The sequence below is a fragment of the Cetorhinus maximus genome, chromosome 8, assembly GCF_964194155.1.
Source record: "Cetorhinus maximus chromosome 8, sCetMax3.hap1.1, whole genome shotgun sequence".
In the NCBI taxonomy this organism is placed as follows: Eukaryota; Metazoa; Chordata; class Chondrichthyes; order Lamniformes; family Cetorhinidae; genus Cetorhinus; species Cetorhinus maximus.
This window is the reverse complement of record NC_135886.1, coordinates 143,688,856-143,713,803: the sequence shown is the minus strand read 5'-3', so window position 1 is coordinate 143,713,803 and position 24,948 is coordinate 143,688,856. Positions and strand designations below refer to the sequence as shown.

Here is a 24,948-nt window from a genome sequence, read left to right as displayed (position 1 = left end):
GGACAGGGGCTTCCTCCACCTCCTCCTCCACCTCCTCCTCCACTTCCACCTCCACCTCCTCCTCCACCTCCTCCTCCTCCTCCTCCACCTCCTCCTCCACTTCCACCTCCACCTCCTCCTCCTCCTCCACCTCCACCTCCTCCACCTCCTCCTCCACTTCCACCTCCACCTCCTCCTCCACCTCCACCTCCTCCTCCTCCTCCTCCTCCACCTCCTCCTCCACTTCCACCTCCACCTCCTCCTCCACCTCCTCCTCCTCCTCCTCCTCCACCTCCTCCTCCTCCTCCTCCTCCTCCTCCTCCACCTCCTCCTCCACTTCCACCTCCACCTCCTCCTCCACCTCCACCTCCTCCTCCACCTCCTCCCCTCCTCCTCCACCTCCTCCTCCTCCACCTCCTCCTCCCTCCACCTCCTCCTCCACCTCCTCCTCCTCCTCCTCCTCCACCTCCTCCTCCACTTCCACCTCCACCTCCTCCTCCTCCTCCACCTCCACCTCCACCTCCTCCTCCACCTCCACCTCCTCCCCTCCTCCTCCACCTCCTCCTCCTCCACCTCCTCCTCCTCCACCTCCTCCCCTCCTCCTCCACCTCCTCCTCCACCTCCTCCTCCTCCTCCTCCTCCACCTCCTCCTCCACTTCCACCTCCACCTCCTCCTCCACCTCCACCTCCACCTCCTCCTCCTCCTCCACCTCCACCTCCTCCCCTCCTCCTCCACCTCCTCCTCCTCCACCTCCACCTCCTCCTCCTCCACCTCCTCCTCCTCCACCTCCACCTCCTCCCCTCCTCCTCCACCTCCTCCTCCACCTCCTCCTCCACCTCCTCCTCCACCTCCTCCTCCTCCACCTCCTCCTCCACCTCCTCCTCCTCCACCTCCTCCCCTCCTCCTCCACCTCCTCCTCCACCTCCTCCTCCTCCTCCTCCTCCACCTCCTCCTCCACTTCCACCTCCACCTCCTCCTCCTCCTCCACCTCCACCTCCACCTCCTCCTCCACCTCCACCTCCTCCCCTCCTCCTCCACCTCCTCCTCCTCCACCTCCTCCTCCTCCACCTCCTCCCCTCCTCCTCCACCTCCTCCTCCACCTCCTCCTCCTCCTCCTCCTCCACCTCCTCCTCCACTTCCACCTCCACCTCCTCCTCCACCTCCACCTCCACCTCCTCCTCCTCCTCCACCTCCACCTCCTCCCCTCCTCCTCCACCTCCTCCTCCTCCACCTCCACCTCCTCCTCCTCCACCTCCTCCTCCTCCACCTCCACCTCCTCCCCTCCTCCTCCACCTCCTCCTCCACCTCCTCCTCCTCCACCTCCTCCTCCACCTCCTCCTCCTCCACCTCCTCCTCCTCCACCTCCTCCTCCACCTCCTCCTCCTCCACCTCCTCCACCTCCTCCTCCACCTCCTCCTCCACCTCCTCCTCCACCTCCTCCTCCTCCACCTCCTCCTCCTCCACCTCCTCCTCCTCCTCCTCCTCCTCCTCCTCCTCCTCCTCCTCAGCAGTAGGAGATCTGGCCATGGCATCATCATCTTCAAGTTGTCAGCCTCTCTACTGCGCAGTATGCAACACATCACCACCATTCTGGATATCCTTGCTGGGGCATGCTGCAGAGCTCCATCTGACTGATCAAGGTACCTGAAGCACATTTTTACAAAGCCAATGGCCTGCTCGATTATACTCTTTATGACAACATGGTATTGTAGTTGCTGTTGTAGTTGCGTTCAGCCTCAGTTTGAGGGTTCCTATGGAGGGTCATTAGCCACGATCTTAAGGGGTAGCCCTTGTCCCCTAGAACCCGGCCATGGATCTACAAAGATGGATGAAAGAGCTGAGGGTGTTGGGAACTCCTCAGTACAAAGGAATCATAGCAGCTACCAGGGAACTTTGCACAAACATGAAGGAAAACCTTGCAGTGGTCACAAACCACCTGGACATTGAGGAAGTGGAAGGACTTTTAGTTGACGAAGGTGTCCGAGTGCTGGTGTGGAGCCTTCATGGTGACATGGGTTCAATCAATAGCACCCTGCACCTGAGGGAGGCCTGTTAATTGTGCAAAGGCTGTGGCTCTCTGCATCTGAGATGCCAAATCAGCAGAGAAGTTAATGTGACCCCAACACGAACAAACAGGACATCAGTTACAGCTTTAATGCAGCTGTGTGCTGCTGACTGAGATATGCCAGACAGGCCTCCTCATTATCCCTGGGAAGACCCTGAGGCATAAGAATTGAGAGCAATGGTTACCTTACAGGCACTGGCAATGCATGGCAGTCGATAGAGTGTGGTTTGAGATGTTGCTGGATCATTCAACACATGCGTGTGAGGGAAAATTCTAGAGTCCATTATAAAAGATTTAATAGCTGAGCACTTGGAAAACAATGGTAGAATCGGACAGAGTCAGCATGGATTTACGAAAGGGAAATCATGCTTGACAAATCTACTGGAATTTTTCGAGGATGTAGCTAGTAGAGTTGATGAGGGGGAGCCAGTGGATGTGGTTTATTTGAACTTTCAGAAGGCTTTTGACAAAGTCCCACATAAGAGATTAGCGTGTAAAATTAAAGCGCATGGGATTGGGGGTAGTGTATTGAGATGGATAGAAAACTGGTTGGCAGACAGGGAACAACGAGTAGGAATGAACAGGTTTTTTTCTGAATGGCAGGCAGTGACTAGTGGGATACCGCAGGGATCGGTGCTGGGACCCCAGTTATTCACAATATATATTAATGATTTAGATGAGGGAACTAAATGTAATGTCTCCAAATTTGCAGATGACACAAAGCTGGGTGGGAGGGTGAGCTGTGAGGAAGATGTAGAGATGCTTCAGTGTGATTTGGACAAGCTGAGTGAGTGGGCAAATGCATGGCAGATGCAGTATAATATGGATAAATGTGAGGTTATCCACTTTGGTAGCAAAAACAGAAGGCAGATTGTTATCTGGATGGCTATAAATTGAGAGAGGGGAGAATGTGCAATGAGACCTCGGTGTCCTCGTTGCTGAAGGTAAGCATGTAGATGAAGCAGGATGTAAAGGTGGCAAATGGTATGTTGGCCTTCATAGCCAGAAGATTCGAGTACAGGAACAGGGATGTCTTGCTGCAATTATACAGGGCCTTGGTGAGACCACACCTGGAATATTGTGAGCAGTTTTGGCCTCCTTATCTGTGGAAGGATGTACTTGCTATAGAGGGAGTGCAGCGAAGGTTTACCCGACTGATTCCTGGGATGGCGGGACTGACATATGAGGAGAGGTTGAGTTGATTAGGATTATATTCACTGGAGTTCAGAAGAATGAGGGGGGATCTCATAGAAATCTATAAAATTCTAACAGGACTAGACAGGGTAGACGTAGGAAGGATATTCCCGATGCTGGGGGTGTCCAGAACCAGGGGTCACAGTCTAAGCATACGGGGTAGACCATTTAGGACTGAGATGAGGAGAAATCTCTTCACCCAGAGAGCGGTGAGCCTGTGGAATTCGCTACCACAGAAAGAAGTTGAGGCCATAACAGTGTATGCTTTCAAGAAGGAGTTAGATATAGCTCTTGGGGTGAAAGGGATCAAAGGATATGGGGAGAAAGCGGGAGCAGGCTACTGAGTTAGATAATCAGCCATGATCATAATGAATGGCAGAGCAGGCTCGAAGGGCCGAATGGCCTACTCCTGCTCCTATTTTCTATGTTTCCATATGAGCACTTCATAGTTTAACCTCAGGTACCTTCAGCACTGGTTCTCCATCATCACAGAATCAATGCATTAGGAGGCCATTTGGCCCGTCGTGTCTGCACTGAATGAGCCTTTCACTTAGTATCACTCTCCTTCCTTCTCCCTGTAACTCTGCACATTCTTCCTTTTCAAACAGGAGTCTAATCCCCTTTTGAAAGCCTCAATTGAACCTGCCTCCATCACAATGTCAGGCAGTGCATTCCAAACCCTAACTACTCGCTGAATGATTAAGCTTTTTATTCATATCGCCTTAGCTACTTTTTCCAATTACTTTAAATTTGTGCCCTCTGGTTCTCGATCCAGAATGCGCAGTTCTCTATTCTTCTGGTTTTTAGGCGCAGCTTGCCTGTGCAAGAAGAAAATCGGGGTGGAAACCCAGGTCAGGTGACCGGGAGCAGAGCGCATGGGAGACTGGTGGTCCAGGCAGGGGACAGGCAGGGGACAGGGAGACTGGTCCCAAAGGGAGAGGGGACCTCTCTGAGTACAACTCTTGGTCTTCCTGTTCGATAACATCAACTTCTGTTTCCATGCCCATCAGATGCGCATTGAACCAGGCTCCTGAACCAGCTTTAGATTTACCACAACCTCAGCCTGTGACTGTGACTTGGTGCTTTTTTGCGATCTGGAGTATTCCTGTTTCCTTTACTCCTGCACACCGTCTAGATGTGACCAACGTTCCCACAGGCGTGGCGCTGAAAATGGGGGCATTCACATGGTTGGGGGTTACCATGTCAATGGTAGCATCTAACTTGCTAGCTCTGAGGCTTTGAACTTGGCTGCCGTGGCCTGGATCTCGCTGAAATCCAGTGGATCTCCCTTGCCAGCTCAGGAAAAGAACTCATTTTAAACCACAACTATCTCTTTCTGCCATTTCCATAGCTGAGGCCCATCACAGGCCTCCTTCCATGTCAGTTTATTGCTTTGGCTCAAAAGCTTAGCCTGGATTTTATTGTTTTATTACTCCTCCCATGAATGCGCCTCTAAGGTTGATTTCTAAATTCACGCAATACCCAGTGATGAGAGAGTTTCTTTAATTTGGGAATGTAATCTGCACCAGTCTCACTTGGCAACCACTTCCTTTGACAGAGCGTAATTCTTTGTGCAATTCCATTCTTAGTTTTGCCATAATAATAATACGAGTCCAGACGTTTGTTAATTTCAGCATGTTTCATCAAACTGGGGTGCCTCAGGCAACATTGTTTAAAAACTGGCCCCATCATGGTGAAGAAGACATTTACTTTATCCTCATCTCCTCCTTTATTCCCTTCCAGTCAAACGTGTAACCTTCACTCGTAATTAGATCAGTCACCTTTGTTAGGGTTCAATTCTTCCACTGTCCCCAAATATGCCTTCAGTGCCTTTCAATTACAGAATGTGCTGGTTCACTGTGCGCCTGAACACGATGCGCCAACACAGAGCAATCTTTCAAATTGTTCAGCCTTCCTCCAAATCATTAGGCGTTCTAAAAATGTGTCACAATGTTCTTCAATCCTTAATTTTGAAATATAAAAAAAGAATTCTGTCCCATCCTTGTTGTCATCTTTCTGTTGTGCATTGCACTCAGTAAGACTAATGTATGCTCAGCTGCAGGTTGTTGAACTAAAGTTATTTCCACCTCCCCAGCAGAGATGGTAGCAGAGAGAGAGAATAACAAAATTCTCAGATATTGTAAGATATTACAAGTGCCTCATTGCCAGTTCCTAGTTGCCCTGAGAGGGAGGGAGTGGATCTTCTTCTTGAAGCAATCTGATGCGTTGTGACGTGGCAGGTGATATGTGTCAGGTGGACCAAATCCACAAGGGAAACCTGGTTGTGCTATCACAACAGTTTTGCTATTTGTATTTATTGTGAGAAGAGGTGTGCACTGAATTCAGAAGTAATGAATCCACTTAGACCTTTAGAGGTTTTTAAAAATTAAATCAAAATGTTTATTAACAAAATAAAATATTTCAAGCACATACATAAGATGACGATTACTTGCTATTATAAAAACTCCTAAAAGTCCTAATTAATCTGACTCCTAGTTACACTTACACCCCCTTTAAGGCAACAATCAAAAATAGATACTATATTTAAAACAAAACCATCAAGTTTTTTAAATTCATTCATGGGGTGTGGGCTTCGCTGGCTGGGCTAGCATTTAATGCCCATCCCTATTTGCTGTTGAGAAGGTGGTGGTGAGCTGAAGTTAAACACAGTGCCCACTTGAAAGTGGAATTCCAAATGGCTTTTCCCCAACTTTAGTTACTTTACATAGCAGACCAAATGGCTGGAGGCTTCTTGAAGGCGGTTTCATACACTCCTGTTAGATCTTACATGGCCCTCTCCTCACGTAGCCTTTCAATCTCCTTTATATATGTTTCTCTCTCTTTAATATGTAAATTATATCGTTCCATATGTCTTTGAAACTGTATTTTCCTCATAATATAGAATCTTTCATTTTGGCAATATTGTCAGTAACCTTTGGGGACTATAAACACACTCCTTAGCCTTGCTTATCTGGCTAGTTGTAAACAGACTAAGATCTCTTTGAAATCCAAACAATCCCTTCATTTATCTAAAAATGCAAATTCCCTTCACACCTTACATGCTAAGACAGCATCCATGTTTACTCATTAGCATGTCAAGCACATTTCTACACCTGGCTTCTTTTGATGATTTCAAGCTTGCAGCGTACTTGTCCACAAATGTAATTAAATCACACAGACAGAACCACCTATACTTATACCCATTAACCTACTTCACAATAAACCAGAAAAATATTATGAAAATTATTATACTTTCGTAACAGGTGCAACTGAATGATTTTCTAGGTCACTTCCGAAGCTGTTGGATTAGAGTCACATATCAGCCAGACCAGGTTAGGATGGCAAATTTCCTTCCTAAAAGTGCGTTGGTGAACCAGTTGGTAATGGGAATATTCAATGGTTTCATGGACATTTTTACTAATACAAACATTTTATTCCATTTCCAGATTTAAAAATAGATTCTCAAACTGCCATGATGGGTCTTGGATTAACATCCCTTGAATTAATTTTTTTGTAGTACAGGACTTGAGTATTGCTGCAAAAGGACACATGTTGTCAAATCTTTTCATATTGCACTCATCAGCATAATTTGCAAGAATACCAAATGTAAAGAGAACAACAATTTATACTTCATGAGAAGAAAGCTCTGCTTGTTTGGCAATTGGACTTTGATTGGGAGAGGCATTGGAAATCTACTGTCCTCACCTGCTCTGGTCTACATGTGACTCCAGATACACAGCAATGTGGTTGACTCTGAAATGCCCTCTGAAATGACCTAGCAAGGTCAGCTCAAGGGCAGTTAGGGATGGACAACAAATGCTGGCCTTGCCAACATCGCCCACATCCCATGAAAGAATAAAAAAGATAATGCCAAAACCAATTCCACGGATTTTCTCAACAACCCACCCAGACATTTTTCACAGTGTCAATCTCACTGAAACTTTGTTTTCTCACAAGGGGTTCCAACCTTCACCTTTGAAGGTCTGGCCTTGGAATTCTCCCCAAACGTTGCTCCAACTCAGACGGCTTCAATGATGGCCCACCTCACAGGGTTTCAATCTTGCCTCCTGAGATTATGTTCCCCTGGATTTCCCTTGCACTCAAGGATCATCTTACAAGCACAACTTCAGATCTTTGGCAATGCCAAGTAGAACACCACTGCTCCAGATCACCTTTGCCCCAGCCGCCCGCAGCATGGAGTCACCAACCCTTGGCTGCCTTCTTGGGTCTTCACTCTTCTCCGTAGCTGTCTTTGATTACCAGGGCTTCTCCTGAGCCCACTTCACTTAAAGTCTTCCCCCCATAGCTCCTTTTCTTAACTCAGCTGGGAACTGTTCCTGTCCCCTGTCTGTTGTCCTTGTCTCTGGGACACTTCTTGGGACCACCCTGTCCCACTCCCTTGTCTCTTACCTCCGGGACACTTGCTTACTATGGCGCCCGGTCACCTGAGCCAGGTTGTCGTGCCATTCCTTTTACTCTATGCGCAGGCGTTTGGAGCCTGTCCTGCGCCCGAGGAACGTAAAGATGAAAAGCTGCAGATGTACCTGCTCCTGGCCTGAGCAGAAGTTCTGAGGAGTCAGGACTTGAAGTTTCCAACCTCTGTTTCTACAAGCTAAACTGGGTTTTGTAAGAAGTTGAAATAAGTGCAATGAAGTATATTTTATTGTTCCCTTTACATTTGGTATTCTTGCGAATTATCCTGATGAGTGCAAGACAAAAAGCTTGTGTCTTTCTTCAACAATACTCAAATCCTTGGATTTCTTTTATTCTTTCATTGGATGTGGGTGTCCCTGGCTGGGCCAGTATTTATTGCTCATCTTCAATCGCCCTTGAGAAGGTGGTGGTGAGCTGCTTTCTTGAACCGCTGCAGTCCATGTGGTGTAGGTACACCCACAGTGCTGTTAGGGAGGGAGTTCCAGGATTTTGACCCAGCGACAGTGAAGGAACGGCGAGATATTTCCAAGTCAGGATGGTGAGTGACTTGGAGGGGAACTTCCAGGTGGTGGTTTTCCCATCTATCTGCTGCCCTTGTCCTTCTAGATGGTAGTGGTTGTGGGTTTGGAAGGTAGCTCAGGCCTGTGTATTATTAGGTGATGAACATAACCTTGCCATTATTGTACCCTGTAGTGAAAGAAACAAGGGGCAGCATTTTCCGTGCCCGCTGCTATCAGGCATCATGACAGGCAGGGCAGACAATATGGCAAGAAGGCCAGAAATTGGTTTCATGCTGTCTTGAAAACAGTTTGCAATTGCCCACTCTGCCCATCAATGGTGGACCGCATTTCCCGCCGCCACACGTCTCTGCCTACCAGAACCACCAGAAGGCGGGGGTGGCTTTTCAATGGCTGCAGGGCTAGGGCTTGCTTGGGGAAGGGGGAGAAGTGGCCTCAGGCAAGGGAAGAGGCTGCAGGATGAGGGCTGTACTGGGGAAGGGGGGTATCCCAGGGTGTGTGTGGGGGCACATTTTGATCTGTGCAAGTGGCCTCAAGATGGTGAGGGCTGAGGAGGCAGTCTCCAGAGGAGATGAGGCCAGATGGAGATGTGAGGGTGTGTGTGAGAGAGTGAGTGGTGATGTCCCTTGAGCTGGCAGTGAGTGAGATGCCAGTGAATGTGTGATGGGTTGTGAATGTGTGAGTTTAGAGTGATGAGATGGTTATCTTACCCTGGCGGCACGGATGAGATCATTCACCCTCTTTCTGCACTGGATGGCCAACCTCTTCCTGTGTGCAGCATTGGCACTGACCACCTCTGGCACTGCCTCCCAATCCAGAGTGGTGAGATTACCGGACCTCCTGCGGCCTGACCGGGGGTAGAGGACATCACGGGCGGCCTCCAAAATGCATTCCAGTGACGGGTCACTGAACTCTCCTTGGCTCTCAGGGCCATGTCTTCACTGGAACAGTCCTGGGCTGCAAGCATTGAGAACTGTGTGTGCAGCTGCAGTTTAGATATGGCACCTGGAGTGAGGAAACGGTGAGGTAATGGCCGCCCACCAGTGAGATAGCATGTTTCCTGTGGCTGGGTAATTAATGAGCCAGGATTGGGATGATGCAGTGTGGAAAGACGCCATTGCGGTCAGCAGGTGAAGTGTCCTTTTCCCCGCCTGCTACAACACTTAGTGCAAACCTGGGACGATTCCGCCTAGGATACGCTGTGCATTGGAAAGGAAATTCTGTGTGGTGGGCAGGAATTGTAGAGTGGGGGGTCAGGGAATGTTTTTCACCATTTTATCTGTTTGCAGCAAATTATTCTTCAGTAATTCCAGTTTGTAAAGGGGGAATTCTTCAATTCTTTCTCTTCCTCCTCTGATTATACATGCATGGTTTAGTTTCCTCTTCATCACAATCTCGCCAATGTTGACATTTTTCTAATGCATCCAAACCTTAATGTTCAGTGATCTTTATTGTCCCAGTACTACTGGCGTGTGAATTATAAAATCTCCCTAAATGAAGTTTACTTGTTAAAGATAAGCTAATTGTAAAATTCCAATGTTTTGTTCCTTTTCATCATTTCAAAAATCTAAAAAAATCGTTGAAATTAATATTTGTTGCCAGTTCACATTCCCACATAACACTAAAACTTGGCTCTGCTCGATGGCATTCAGTCCAAATTTTATTCCTGATTTGATTCTAATGGTATTCATTATAACCTGCTTTGTCTCCATATCTTGCAAAATCTTCTCCACCACAGAATTTCAATCATCAGTTGAGCTAGCATCAACTGCTTTTTGTGGCAGTGAGCTCCACACTTCCTTTGTACGGAGACATGCTTCCAAACTTCTCTCTCAATTGGCCTGGTGTTGATTTTAAGGTTATATCCCCTTGTGCTAGGCTCCCCCAGCAGTAGCAGAAGTTTCTCTCCATCGACCCTATCAATTCCTTTCCTATTCGAACCCCTGTTCCTTTGGCATTGAGTGAAAGGAGGACTTAATAGGAGGGATGAGTAAAGGCTGTGTTAGTGCTGGTATCTCACAACTAACTTACATAGGGCTCTGGTCTCAGGATCCCTATTCTACCAATCTTCAGCACATCAAGAATGAGTTGGGTATCAGCCATAACTCAATGGGCAGCACATTTGCATCTGAGGCAAAAGATTAATGGTTCAAGTATCCCCTCCAGAAAGTTTGAGTGCTGCACTGTTGGAGGAGTCATCTTTTCGATGAGATGCTAAACTGTGGCTCATCCTCCCTGTCAGGGGAACTTAAGATCCCACAGTATTATTTCCCAGAGAAACAATTGGTATCCTGACCAATATTTATACCTAAACTAACATGCAAACACAGATGATCTGATTATCACATTGCTGTTGGTGGGGCTTTGCTTTGGACAAATGTTCCTATATTACAAAATATTACATCTAAAAAAGTATTAGTTAGGCTATAAAGTGCTTTAGGATGTTTTGAAATTGTTGAAAGTGTCCTATAAATGCAAGTGTCCTGTTCTTTAATGAGGAGGAATAATACTGCTTGTTTTCTTTTGTGAAACTGAAGGACATTTTGCCAACAGTTTTATCTTCCTTGAGCACCCCAGCATTGTCAAGGTTACCTTTAGCCTCTCGGTGAATTGTCGAGTTCCCTGCGCCACAGAAGCTGACACATGTTCTAAAAGGGTGGAAGGATTGCGTGGAACATGTTTACTGCGCTGACTGTGCCTTCAGCACATGGCAGTGCACATGGGCACCAATCAGTGAGCAATTCAACAAGATCCATTGCTAAGTCACGTGACACGCTGGGTGCCGAGAGTTGTCAATCCTCCAGGGTTGTCCTGGCGTTCTGGAAGCTAAAGGTTAATCTCCAGAAACACCATGTGAGCAAAAACATGGCCAAGAAATCATAGGAGCATTCATAAACCAGAATGTCATTTTAAATTCTCTTTGAACCTTTATTGGTCATAAAAATATTGCAGGCAGGAAGAAAAGAACGATAGCAAAGGGGGGTCTCCCCGCAATCCCCACCCTGCAAGACCCCCCCCCACCGTCAGGAAGACCCCTCCACCCCACCCAGCAGCAGTTATGTTTTTCCTGGGTCATTCCGCGATTCTGGGACTCCAGAGGGTGTTTTTCCAGCAGCAGCCATGACCTTCTGCAAGAGCTGCCCAGCCTCTGATTGGTCGGCAGCTCTTGGTGGGTGGTATGTTGTCTTCCGGAGTCCTCAGTTGGGAGGAAGGCCAACTTCTATCCATTTAACTGCCTGATGGGCAGAATACATGGCGGCCTTTCCTCCTCGGAGTCAGCGCGGGTGTGTCGCTGCTTTATCAGGTAGCGCGCGAGACACCTGCCGAGAATGTAATATTCCATGCATAATATTAACAGGTTGACGCTTCTGCTAAAACTGAAGATCTGAGTTTGGTGCAAGTGAGTTAAATCATCTTGTGAAGGTGGAACATGTAGGCCTGGATTACATACACCTATTCTCTCTTCGCTTGCTAATGAGAGGAATAACACTCTAATGGTGGACTGAAGCCCAAGGGAGAATTGATAAATGTTCAACCTTTCCAATAGCATTCCAAAGTAAATTAGCAGCAAAATCTAATTTACATCAGATGCTGCAAATACCTATAGGGGCACTACAGGGTGAATTCACCCATCCAGCACTCACTGTGTCGAGATACAGTCTGAGATCGCAGGTCAGGGAACAGTTATTTCAGCATTGTAGCGCTCTCTGGCATTCATACAAGATCAGTGGACATATCCTTAACTTCTCTCTGAAAGAAAATGTTCGTTTTGCAAAGATCATTTCAAACATGACACATCAATGCATGGACACACACACAGATACTCACAGATACATACACACAGACACACACACACATGGATACACACACACACACACATACACAGACACAGAGACACATGGACACAGATATACACATAAATACAGACACACAAATGCACACAGAGACACATGGACATACAGGGAGACACAGATACACACCAAGCTGAATACTCACATATCAACATGTTCACACACATGTAAAGGCAACACATATGCTCAAAAATCAACTCTCACAATATAACAGAACACATACTCCTGCACAAACCCACACACACTCACATACACAAAGAAATATGCAAACATACAAAAATCAATAAGCACATACACCAATGAAGACACGTTTAAAGCGTACCTTCATATAAATATTTTATTCAGTGCATCTGTTAAGTGTATACAACAAATAATAAACAACTGACCAGTACAGAAGCAGGAAAGCTGCTTGTACTTTATAACTCATGTAATGTTTGGAGCACATTATCCAACATGTTTAAAACACAGATCCTAAGTCATGCAACTCTATTCCAATACCAGCTTTCTCCCATGCAACAGATAAATTAAAATAAAAATCTAAACTAATTGACAGAATAACAACAACCTCTGTGTAATGTGTACTAGGATGAGTTTAGAGTAAACTGCCCAAAGGGAACTTCATTCACAACAATTCCCACCATACCCAGTACATTAAAAGAGCGACTGGCAGAGAGCGTTACAAATAAGACTTTCTACATTGTTATAAAAATGAAGTCACCCAAAACCCACAGTTTCTTTAAGAATAAAAACCACCACAACAAGGTCAATGTGCAAATGCATAAGGTGAGAACGAGTCACGAGGGTGCAATTTGCTAACCGATAGATTTCTGTATCCTAGGTGTTGCACTATAAGATTTACTGTTACTACAAATCTAGAAACCCTTGTCCTTAAGTTTGCTCATAGTTACACTTTTAACCACTTCGCCTGAGACACTGACTTAATTCCTGTTCATTTTTTAAGTTTGTTTTTGTTTTCGCAACCCTGATTAGTTTTTGAAAGTGATCCTATCCATTGGCTGAAGTATAAAAGAAAACCGTAGACCCACAGTATAGCAAAACACTATCCTTGGACTAAAGAAAAGAAACTGATGCTAGTGTTATCAAGTGGGGCTGAACAGCATTGAGTCAAGAACATGATGCAATTACTTTTTTTGTGTGTTCCTCGTTCCTTTAGTAAAACCCAAAGGTGTCTACATTCCTCTGGCAAGAGCGAATGTGGTCTGGTTGTTTTTGTGTGTGTTATGTTCATTGCTGAACCGCTAACTTGCTTTCAGCTTGCGAACAGGTTGTGATTTTTTTTTTATATGATTCATTTCCCGGAGACAGGTCTGACGATGGGACAAAATGGTATTTCTTCCGCCGCACCACATTCCAAAAGCGAGGTTTCATTGGCTGTCCGGGTGTTTTGGTGAGATGTACAAGCGTTTTCTCGGCTAAAATTATCGGGATTTATCCACTGACAGAAAAACCAGAAGACCTAAAAGGCTGATACGATTGCAACTTTACTCAGCTCGGTAGCTTGTTTCCTGAATCATTTTACAACAGAAAGACACTGTCTGCTAGTGATATGTCGGCGGCGTCTGTACGTGGTTTTGTCTGGACACGGGACGAGCCTCCACCCAGCTACGTCGATTCTGTCTGACTCACCGTCTTGCCCCCGTTTAGCACGGCAGAGGCACTTCTGCTTTTGGTGGGGGTTCCAGACCGAGAGAGAACTTCCGCCAACTCGTGTAGTGATGGTTCTCTGTAAAGGGCAACTGAAATCAAAGAGGAAATCAATGTTAGTGAAAACGAGCAGCATCTATATTGTGAGCACGCGCAGGTGTGAAATTGGAGCTGCTAATCCGTCCTGCATTACAATTAACCCAGGATTGCATTTAAAGGGAAGCTGGATTAACACAAAGAGGGGGTGGGGGGGTGGGGAAGGAATAGAAGATTATCCTGATAGGGTGAAATGAAGTCGAGTGGGAGGCGGCACATGTGGACGGAGCTGAATGGTCAGTTTCTGTGCTGGAAATTCTGTTTCACTGGATATGCGGACTTGAGAAAGGAAAGCAATGTTCGCAACCTCAGTATGTCCCAAAGCCAATGAAATGCTTCTTGAAATGCAATCCCTGTTGTAATGTCAAAAACACAGCAGCCAACATGTACACAGCAAGATCCCGCAAACAGCACCGTGATAACAACCAGACAATCTCTTTTTAGTAATGGTCGTCAGGGGAATAAATGTTAGCAAGGACTGAATCATAGAATGGTTACAGCACAGGAGGGCTGTTTGTCCCATCATGTCCATCTCTGCAGGACCAATTCACCTGGTCTCTGTAGCCCGACAATTTTTTCTGTTTCATATAATTATCCAATTCCCTCTTGATAGTGTGATGATATGTGTATATATCTTTTTTTGTGTGTTATGTATATAACTGTGTAGGTGTGGAAAGCTGTGTCTGTGTGTGTCCAGGGTTAATCAAATGAGAGGATTTGGGGTCAAATTGTCTGTGGAGTCTAAGGGATGAAGGAATAAAGATGTTACCTCTTTGCATTTGTAATGAAGCCTTATAAGACCATAAGACATAGGAGCAGAAATTAGGCCATTCGGCCCATCGAGTCTGCTCCGCCATTCAATCATGGCTGATAAGTTTCTCAACTCCATTCTCCCGCCTTCTCCCCGTAACCTTTGATCCCCTTACCAATCAAGAACCTATGCTGGGTTTTAGTTTACAGGTAAACATAGTAGGTTTGAAATTTACATTTAGGGTTAAGTGTTGAAATTGCTGGGTAATTAATGCTTTTCAAAAAAGGTTCAAAGGTTACTGGGAATATTTGTATCTTACAGGGGATTCATGAGTAAACAGGGATAGACATTTTAAGTTTATTGATCCATAAATAGGGGTAATGTCGAAATTTGAAAGGTTTTAATATTTGGGGAACCTAAGTTTAATGGGATTTGACAGAAAGATTGGCCGGGTAGTGGACAGTGTAGAGGATAGCCATAATCTCCAAAACAATATAGGTGGGTTGGTGAAGTGGGCGGTAAAGTGGCAGATGGATTTTAACATAGAGAAGTGTGAGGTCATACATTTAGGGAGGTCAAACAGTTACAGGGATTACAAAATAAATGGGAATATACTAAGAGAGGTAGATGAAGTGAGAGATCTTGGCGTACAAGTACACAGGTCCCTGAAGGCAGCAGTTCAAGTAGACAAGGTTGTAAAGAAGGCATATGGAATGCTCTCCTTCATTGGCAGAGGTATAGAATATAAAAGTAAGGATATAATGTTGGAATTGTATAAAAGACTGGTGAGGCCACAACTGGAGTATTGTGTGCAGTTCTGGTCACCACATTACAGGAAGGATGTAATAGCTCTGGAAGGAGTGCAGAGGAGGTTTACAAGAATGTTGCCAGGGTTAGAAAAGTGTAGCTATGAGGAGAGATTGGATAGGTTGGGGTTATTTTCCTTAGAACAAAGAAGGCTGAGAGGTGACTTGATTGAGGTGTACAAAATTACGAGGGGAATAGATAGAGTGGACAGGATAAAATTGTTTCCCTTGGTGGAAAATTCTAGAACCAGGGAACATAGATTCAAGATAAGTGGCAGAAGGTGTAGGGGGGACATGAGGAAGAACGTTTTTAGGCAGAGGGTAGTGGGTGTCTGGAATTCGCTGCCCAAGTTGGTGGTAGAGGCAGAAACTCTAAACTCTTTTAAAAAGTACCTGGATCTGCACCTAAAGTTCTGTAAGCTGCAGGGCTATGGGCCGGGTGCAGGAAGGTGGGATTAGAAAGGGCACCTGGTGCCCTCGGGCTGGCATGGACAAGATGGACCAAATGGCCTCCTCTGTGCTGTAACTTTTCTATGGTTCTACGGTTCTATTTGTGAGGACAATGGAAGAAAAGGTATGAGGGGAAAATAGTATTTATGAGAATAGGTTTTCAGCTGGAGTGGAGATCCTGTGGGAGATGTCACGAGCAGCCAGCTCTTTGGTGTTGGTTGTGAAGAGTTTTAACTGAAGAAAGCAACTTGTGAAGCAGTTTTCTGTGAATCTGCCTTTGGAAAACCACAACAGTATGTTTGGTTCTGAGAAGTCGTAGAATATACTTCTGTTTGCAGTGAAGTTAATTTCTTGTATTGGGTAACATTTCCTGGATTTTCCAGTCAAGAATCTACAGGGCTGTTGCCAAAAGATAGTTTTATGGTGTGACTTTTGCAAGGCATTTTTGGGGTTATATTTTAAGATCTTTTCAACTGTGTATCTTTTATCTTTTGTGTTTAAGTTTTATCTTTTCTTTTAAGAAACATTTTAATTCTTCAAATTTTAAAAGTTATCACTGGAGTTCTGTGCTTTTGAGTTCGATAGCTGTGCCTCCCCATTTCTACAATACAAAGAAAACAGGTCACAATCAGCCTACACGGATTTCAATCTGAGATCCAGCTTACTCAGCATTAAAATCAGTTGCGGTTGTTACAAAAATCTCAATTGTCCCTGTCCCCACCACACTCTCAGGCAATGCAATCCAAATCCTAACCACTCACTGCATAAAAATGATTTTCCTCATGTTGTCATTGCTTCTTTTGCCAATTACCTTAAAACTCTGTTCTATGATTCTCGATCCTTCCACCAATGATTCTCTATCCAATTTAGTTTAGTTTGTCCTTATTTACTCTGTCCACTCCCTTTATGATTCTGAACACCTCTATCAAATCTCCTCTCAGCCTTCTCTTCTCTTCGGAGAACAGTCCTAACTTCTCCAATGTATCTATGCAACTGAAGTTCCTCATCTCTGGAACTATTCTTGTGAATCTTTTCTGCACTCTCTCCAATGCCTTCATATCCTTCCTAAAGTGCATCACCCAGAACTGGACGCAATACTCCAGCTGAGGCCGAATTAGTGATTTATATAAGTTCAACATAACCTCCTTGCTCTTGTACTCCATGTTTCTGTTAATAAAGTCCAGGACGCTTTATTAACTGCTCTCTCAACCTGTCCTGCCACCTTCAATGATTCATGTATGCTTACACACAAGTCCCTCTGCTTCTGTACCACCTTTATCATTGAACTTTTTATTTTATATTGTCTCTCTGTTGATCTTCCTACCAGAATGAATCAACCTCGCACTTCTCTGCACTAAATTTCATCTGCCACTTGTCCACCCATTCCACCAATCTATGATCCTCTGAAATTCTACACTATCCTCCTCATGGTTCACAATACTTCCAAATTTTGTGTCACATGCAAATTTTGAAATTGTGCCTTGTACATCATGGTCTACATCACTAATATATATTAGGAAAACCACAAGACCTAACCCTGATCCCTAGGGAACTCCACTGTAAACCTTCCTCCAGTCCACCAAACAATCACCACAACTTTTTGTTTTCTGTCACTCAGCCAATTTTGTATCCCTTTTGCTCCTGTCCCTTTTGTTCCATGAGCTATAACTTTGCTTATGGTCTGTCGTGTGGCACTTTATCAAATGCCTTTTGGAAGTCCATGTACACCACATCAACAGTATTACCCTCATCAACCCTCTCTATTACATCATCAAAAAACTCAATCAAGTTAGTTAAACACAACTGCGCAGAGAACACTCCTATTCATCTTCAAAATAGTGCAATGGATCTTTTACATCACCCAAGAGGGCAAAAAGGGCCTTGGTTCATCTGAAAGATACCTCCTCCAACAGATCAGCACTGTCAGTACTGTCCCTCCAATAGTTCATCAATTCCTTCAGCACTGTGCCTCGGAGAGTAGAGCCGCTAGCTGTGGCTCAGTGGTAGCTTTCTTGCCTCTAAATCAGAAGGTTGTGGATTCATGACCCACTTCAGAACCTCAGCATAAAAATTCAGGCCGGCATTCCAATGCATTGCTGAGGGAGTACTGTCCTGTCCTTTGGATAAGGTATTAAAGTGAGGCCCATCTTCCTTTTCAGGTGGATGTACAAGATCCTATGGCACCAGTTTGGAGAAGAGCAGGAGAATTCTTTGTGGTGTCCTGGCCAATATCCCTCAATCAACATTACAAACAGATTAAAGCGAAGAGTCATACGGACTCGAAACGTTAACTGTGTTCCTCTCCGCAGATGCTGTCAGACCTGCTGAGTTTTTCCAGGTATTTTTGTTTTTGTATTACAAACAGATTATCTGGTTATTGCTATCAGTTCATCTGCTTTGTTTTGAATGCTACATGCATTCAGATACAGAGCCTTTAGTTTTGTACTTGTATTATTTTTATAACCTCTAGCCTTATCTGCTGATTTACCTTTAGATTTGTATATTCTGTCCCTTCCTGTCATCATCTGTTGATCATTTCCCATATTAATACCTTTCTCTCTTGCCTCGTCTCTACTCTTTGCTTGACAACATCTTCCCAAATTTGATCCCTTGCCAGGTTTCCTACACTTCAAAAATATGCAGATACTTTGCTGTAAGGAGTTGTGAGTGTTCTGGTAGTCTTTCTCCCTTAATACAGATCCTTAAACAGTGCGGCGCTCCCTCAGTACTGACCCTCCAACATTTCAGCACTCTCTCAGTACTTACCCTCTGACAGTGCAGCACTCCTTCAGTATTGCCCTCTGACAGTGCAGCCCTCCCTCAGTACTGCCCTCTGCCGCTGCTGTGTTTGCTCCGTACTGACCCTCTGATACTGTAGCACCCTCTCAATACTGCAGAATAGAAGGATTCCCCAACAAGTTCTGCTCAGTTGAGATATCCCACCTCTGTCTCTGTGTTGAGTGTGGGTGGGAGGCCCCCAGCAACACTTAGGCAGCCTAATTCCCTCAGTAGCATTAGCTCTTCCGTACAACATGCCAATTTCAGGAGAGGCGATGGCGTAGTGCTACTGACATGCTCTAATAATCCTAGGTTCGAATCCCACCACGGGAGATAGTGGCATTTGAATTCAGTAAAAATCTGGAATTAAAAGGCTAATGATGATGACCATGGAACCATTATCGATTGTTGTAAAAACCCATCTGGTTCCCTTTAGGGAAGGAAATCTGCCGTCCTTACCTGGTCTGGCCTACAAGTGACGCCAGACCCACTACAATGTGGTTGACTCTTAAATACCCTCTGAAATGGCCAAGCAAGCCCCTCAGTCATATCAATCCGCTACAAAGTCTCAAAAAAGGAATGAAACCGGGTGGACCACCCGGCATCAATCCAGGCACCGGAAACGACAATGGCAAACTCAGCCCTGTCAACCCTGCAAAGTCCTCCTTAATAACATCCGGGGGCTAGTGCCAAACTTGGAAGAGCTGTCTCACAGGCCAGTCAACCTGAAATAGTCATCCTCATGGAATCATCTGTGAAAGAGAATGTCCCAAATAACACTATCACCATCCCTGGGTATGTCCTGTCCCACCGGCAGTCGTTGTGGAGACGAAGTCCTATCTTCACATTGGGGATACCCTCCATGAAGGGTATGATGGAGGGTATCTCCATCATGTTATGTGGCACTACCACCGTGCTAAATGGGATAGATTTCAAGCATAGCTAGCAACTCAAGACTGGGCATCCATGAGGAGCTGTGGGCCATCAGCAGCATCAGAATTATACTCAAACACAATCTGTAACTTCATGGCCCGGCATATCCCCCACTCCACCATTACCATCAAGCCAGGGGATCAACACTATAATGAATAATGCAGGAGGGCATACCAGGAGCAGCACCAGGCATACCGAAAAATGAGGTGTCAACCTGGTGAAGCTATAACACAGGGCTACTTGTGTACCAAACAGCATAAGCAGCAAGTGACAGAGCTAAGCGATTCCACAACCAACGGTTCAGATCTAAGCTCTGCAGTCCTGCCACATCCAGCTGAGAATGTGGGTGGATAATTAAACAACTCACTGGAGGAGGAGGCTCCACAAATATCCCCATCCTCAATGATGGAGGACATCAGCACATTAGTGCAAAAGATAAGGCTGTAGCATTTGCTACAATCTTTAGCCAGAAGTGCCGAGTGGATGATCCAGCTCGGCCTCCTCCAGAGGTCCCCAGCATCACAGATGCCAGTCTTCAGCCAATTCAATTCACTCCACATGATATCAAGAAATGGCTGAAGGCACTGGATACTGCAAAGATTCTGGGTCCTGGCAATAGTACTGAAGACTTGTGCTCCAGAACTTGCCATGCCCCTAGCCAAGCTGTTCCAGTACAGCTACAACACTGGCATCTACCTGGCTATGTGGAAAATTGCCCAGGTATGTCCTGTACACAAAAAGCAGGACAAATCCAACCCGATCAATTACCGCCCCATCAGTCTACTCTCCATCATCAGTAAAGTAATGGAAGGGGTTATCAACAGTGCTATCAAGCAGCACCTGCTTAGCAATTACCTGCTCACTGATGCCTATTTTGGGTTCTGCCAGGGCCACTCAGCTCTTGACCTCATTGCAGTTCAAATATGGACAAAAGAGCTGAATTCCCGAGGCGAGGTGAGAGTGACTTCCCTTGACATCAAGGCTGCACTTGACCGAGTGTGGCATCCAGGAGCCCTAACAAAACTGGAGTCAATGGGTATCAGGGGGGGAAACTCTCCACTGGTTGGAGTCATACCTAGCACAAAGGAAGATTATTGTGGTTGTTGGAGGTTCAGTCATCTCAGCTCCAGGACATCAGTGCAGGTGTTCCTCAGGGTAGTGTCCTTGGCCTAACCATCTTCAGCTGCTTCATCAATGACCTTCCTTCCATCAAAAGGTCAGAAGTGAGGATGTTCGCTGATGATTGCACAATGTTCAACACCATTCATGACTCCTCAGATACTGAAGAAGTCCATGTCTAAATGCAGCAAGACCTGGACAACATCCAGGATTGGGCTGACAAGTGACAAGTAATGTGCGCCACACAAGTGCCAGACAATGACCATCTCCAATAAGAGGGAACCTAACGCCTCTTGACATTCAATGGCATTACCATCACTGAATCCCCCACTATCAACATCCTGGGGGTTACCATTAACTAGAAACTGAACTGGACTTGCCATATAAATACTGTGGCTACAAGAGCAGGTCAGAGGTTAGTAATTCTGCGATGAGTAACTCGCCCCATGGCCCACCAAAGCCTGTCCACCATCTACACGGCACAAGTCAAGAGTGTGATGGAATACTCCCCACTTGCCTGGATGAGTGCAGCTCCCACAACACTCAAGAAGCTCAGCACCATCCAGGACAAAGCAGCCCACTTGATTGGCACCCCATCCACAAACATTAACTCCCTCCACCACCGAAGTACATTGGCAGGGGTGTGTACCATCTACAAGATACACTGCAGGAATTCACCAAGGCTTCTTGGGCAGCACTTTGCAAACCCAAAACCACTACCATCTAGAAGGACAAGGGCAGCAGATAGATGGGAACACCACCACTTGGAAGTTCCCCTCCAAGTCACTCACCATCCTGACTTGGAAATATATCGCCGTTCCTTCACTGTCGCTGGGTCAAAATCATGGAACTCCCTTCCTAACAGCACTGTGGATGTACCTACACCACATGGACTGCAGCAGTTCAAGGAGGCCACTCACCACTACCTTCTCAAGGGCAACTAGGGATGGGCAATAAATGCTGGTCCAGCCAGCGACACTCAGCATCGCGTGAAAGAATATTTTAATAATTGTTACCGTGCCATTGAGGTTAGAACAGGATAGATGGCCAAAGGGCTGGTCAAAGAGGGATATTTTATGCAACATTGTAAAGGAGAAGAGAGAGAAGTAGAGAGCTGGAGGGGTTTAGGGAAGGAATTCCAGAGCTGAAGACACAGCATCAATGATTGAGCGATGGAAACCAGCGCACGTGCAAGAGGCCAGAATTGGAACGGCACAGCGATCGGAGGACTGTGGAGGAGGTTCTAGAGATTGGGAGGATTGAGGCCAGGCATGGATTTAAATGTGATAGATATGAGTTTTAAATTGAAGGCCTATGGGATTGCTGGGGCACAGCCCTTCCACACTCCTTTCTAAGTGTGCCAAGAGTCCTGACCATAGGAGAAGTCCCAACCCTCCCCCCAACAGAGCCCTTTAGGAATCGGCACTAAGTAGGTGGAAGGATAGCTGCTGGATTTCCTGACTGTTACCATTCCCTCAAACCAGATGGCTTCTGCTTTGCTTGCTCCTTACAATTGGAGCCTCAGCAGGGATGTGTCATCAGGCTGAGAAATGAGAAGTGAACCACTCCTCCTCTCATCTCCACTCCCTTCGCCTGCCAATGGTTTCAAGACCGACTCATGGAGCCAGTGTTACTGGGCTCCAAGCTCTGTGTACCCTGCAGTGCACAGACATCCGAGTGATCAAAACGAGGCTTTGGGAAGGAGAAGTGGGAATGGGATAAGGAGCAACCTTTTCAACCCAGGTGCAGTGTGAAGCCAAGAAGTGATTTGCTTTCTGCATTTTAACTACAGCTGTGAGCTTTCACTTTTCACTGGCTTCAATCCCTCTTGTCAGTCAATCTCACATTAAAAAAATAAATGCTAAAAGCTTTCAGATTGATTAAGACTGGGCCAGAAAGTTATATTGTTGTGGCTGTTCTTTATGTGATAGAATGCACCACTGCAATGCTTTCTAAAAACATTGCTGACAGCACTTTGACGAAACTGCAAGTTATGTGAGTCAGCGGAAAACAGATCTTTCTGTTCACTTCAGCGTTGTTTAAATCCCCTCAAATAATGCAGCTGTCTGAAACCTCCGGCCATGGGTGGCTCATCACTGGTAAGAGGCCAATTCTAATGTGGAAACATCTATTGATAAATCTGCTTTGTAATATACATTTAAAAAGTCAATATCCATATTCTCACTGGGTCTTCAGTATCGAGAACCATGGCATAAAGACAGCCTGGACACAAAACGCCATTTTGGGTGAACACCTCTATTGTTACCTTGGGTTTTCAGATCCCTCCATGGCCTCGCCCATGCCTATTTCTGTAGCCTCCACCAGCTCCACAACCCTCCAGGATCTCTGTACTCCTCTTATTCTGGCTTCCTGTGCATCATTGATTGTAATCACTCCACCACTGGCAACCGTGTCTTCAGCTGTCAGGGACCTAAGCTCTGGGATTCGCTCTCTAATCCTCTCCACCTCTTTACCCCTCTCTCCTCTTTTTAAGACGCTCCTTAAAACCTATGGCTTTGGCAAAGGTCACATGTCCTAATATCTCCTTAAGTGGCTTAGCGTCAAATATTGTTTGAAAATCACCCTTGTGTAGCATCTTGGGGTGTTTTTACTATGTTAAAGACACAAAATAAATGCAAGTTGTTGTAACAACAAGTTTTCTTGTTCCATCCCCTGTGCTGTAATCTGTTCCACAACCTCATTGCCCTTTGACTAAAAAACTTCCTCTCGCATTTATTATTTTCTTTTGTTGTCCTTAATTTATAAATATGAGCCCGTGCTCAAATTCTGTCCCCGTGGAACAGTTTACTTGGATCCACTTTGCTTAAAAAAGATTTAAAACGTTAACCATTTCTATCATGTCCCTTCTAAATCCTCTCAGGAGAGGAGAAATGTAGGCGTAGTCAATCTTTGCACATGTGTCAGCACCTTCTGTGCAGAAACTTTGCCTTGTAGATTTATGTTAGGCAAGATTTATGGAACCAAGACAGGTGGATGGAGTTAAGAGACAGATCAGCCATGGTCTAATAGAATGGCAGAATAGGATTGAGGGGCTGAATGGCCTGTTCCTACATTCGTATGTGGGGACAGAGAATGTAGTTAGTGACTGTTAGACAGGAGTTGAAGGAAAGGTTAAATAAGCGGGATGTGGAAAGTGAGTGGGCACACAGGATTAGAACAACTGTTTGAGGAAAGGATAAACACCAGCATGGACTAGTACAAAAGCAAAATGCTGTGGATACTGGGGATCTGAAATAAGAACAAAAAATTGCTGGAAATACTCATAAAACCATAGGAAAGTTACAGCATAGAAAGAGGCCAATTAGACCATGGTTACTGAAAAAAACTAGCCCACCCACCATCCTCTGGGTGAAAAAGCTTTTCCTCATGTCCCCTCTAATCCTTCTACCAATCACCTTAAATCTATGCCCCCTGGTTACTGACTTCTCCGCTAAGGGAAACAAGTCTTTCCTGTCTACTCTATCTAGGCCCCTCACAATTTTGTACACCTCAATCAGGTCACCCCTCAGCCTCCACTGTTCTAAGGAAAACAACCCCAGCCTAGCCAGTCTCCCCTCAGAGTTGCAATTTTCAAGCCCTGGCAGCATTCTTGTAAATCTTCTCTGCACTCTCTCCAGAGCAATTATGTGCTTCCCATAAGTGGTGATCAGAACTGTACGCAGAACTCCAGCTGTGGCCTAACCAGCATTTTATACAGTTCCAGCATTACATTCCTGCTTTTGTATTCAATACATCGCCCAATAAAGGAAAGCATTCCACATGCTTTCTTTACCACCTTATGTACTTGTCCTGCCACCTTCAGGGACCTGTGGACATGCACTCCAAGGTCTCTCACTTCCTCTACCGCTCTCAATATCCCCCCCATTTATTGAGTATTCGCTTGCTTTGTTGGCCCTCCCAAAATTCATTACCTCACGCTTCTCAAGATTGAATTCAATTTTCCACTTTACAGCCCACTCAACCAAACCATCGATATCATTCTGGAGTTGACACACATCCTCTTCACTGTCAACTACATGACTGATTTTTATGTCATCTGCAAATTTCCAATCATGCCTCCCATGTTTAAATCCAAATCATTAATATACACCACAAACAACAAGTGACCCAACTCTGAGCCTTGTGGAACGCTACTGGAAACTGCTTTTCATTCGCAAAAACATCCAGCGATTATTACCCTTTGTTTTTTGTCTGTCGTTGAGCCAATTTTGGATCCAACCTGCCACCTTCCCCTGTATCCCATGGGATCTCACTTTCCTGACCAGTCTGCCATGTGGGACCTTGTCA

At 45.5% G+C, this 24,948-nt stretch overlaps 1 protein-coding gene across 4 annotated transcripts in view; it reads right to left on the bottom strand.

Moving 5' to 3' along the window:
- Positions 1-12,365: 12,365 nt before the first annotated feature.
- fgf13a (fibroblast growth factor 13a) overlaps positions 12,366-24,948 on the bottom strand; it is a 629,879-nt gene continuing 617,296 nt past the window's right edge. For all 4 annotated transcript variants that reach the window (XM_078547711.1, XM_078547709.1, XM_078547713.1 and 1 more), the window contains one exon: positions 12,366-13,799. In XM_078547711.1, coding sequence (XP_078403837.1) covers positions 13,666-13,799 — 134 coding nt within the window. In that variant the 3' untranslated portion in view covers positions 12,366-13,665. The remainder of the gene's footprint in view (positions 13,800-24,948) is intronic.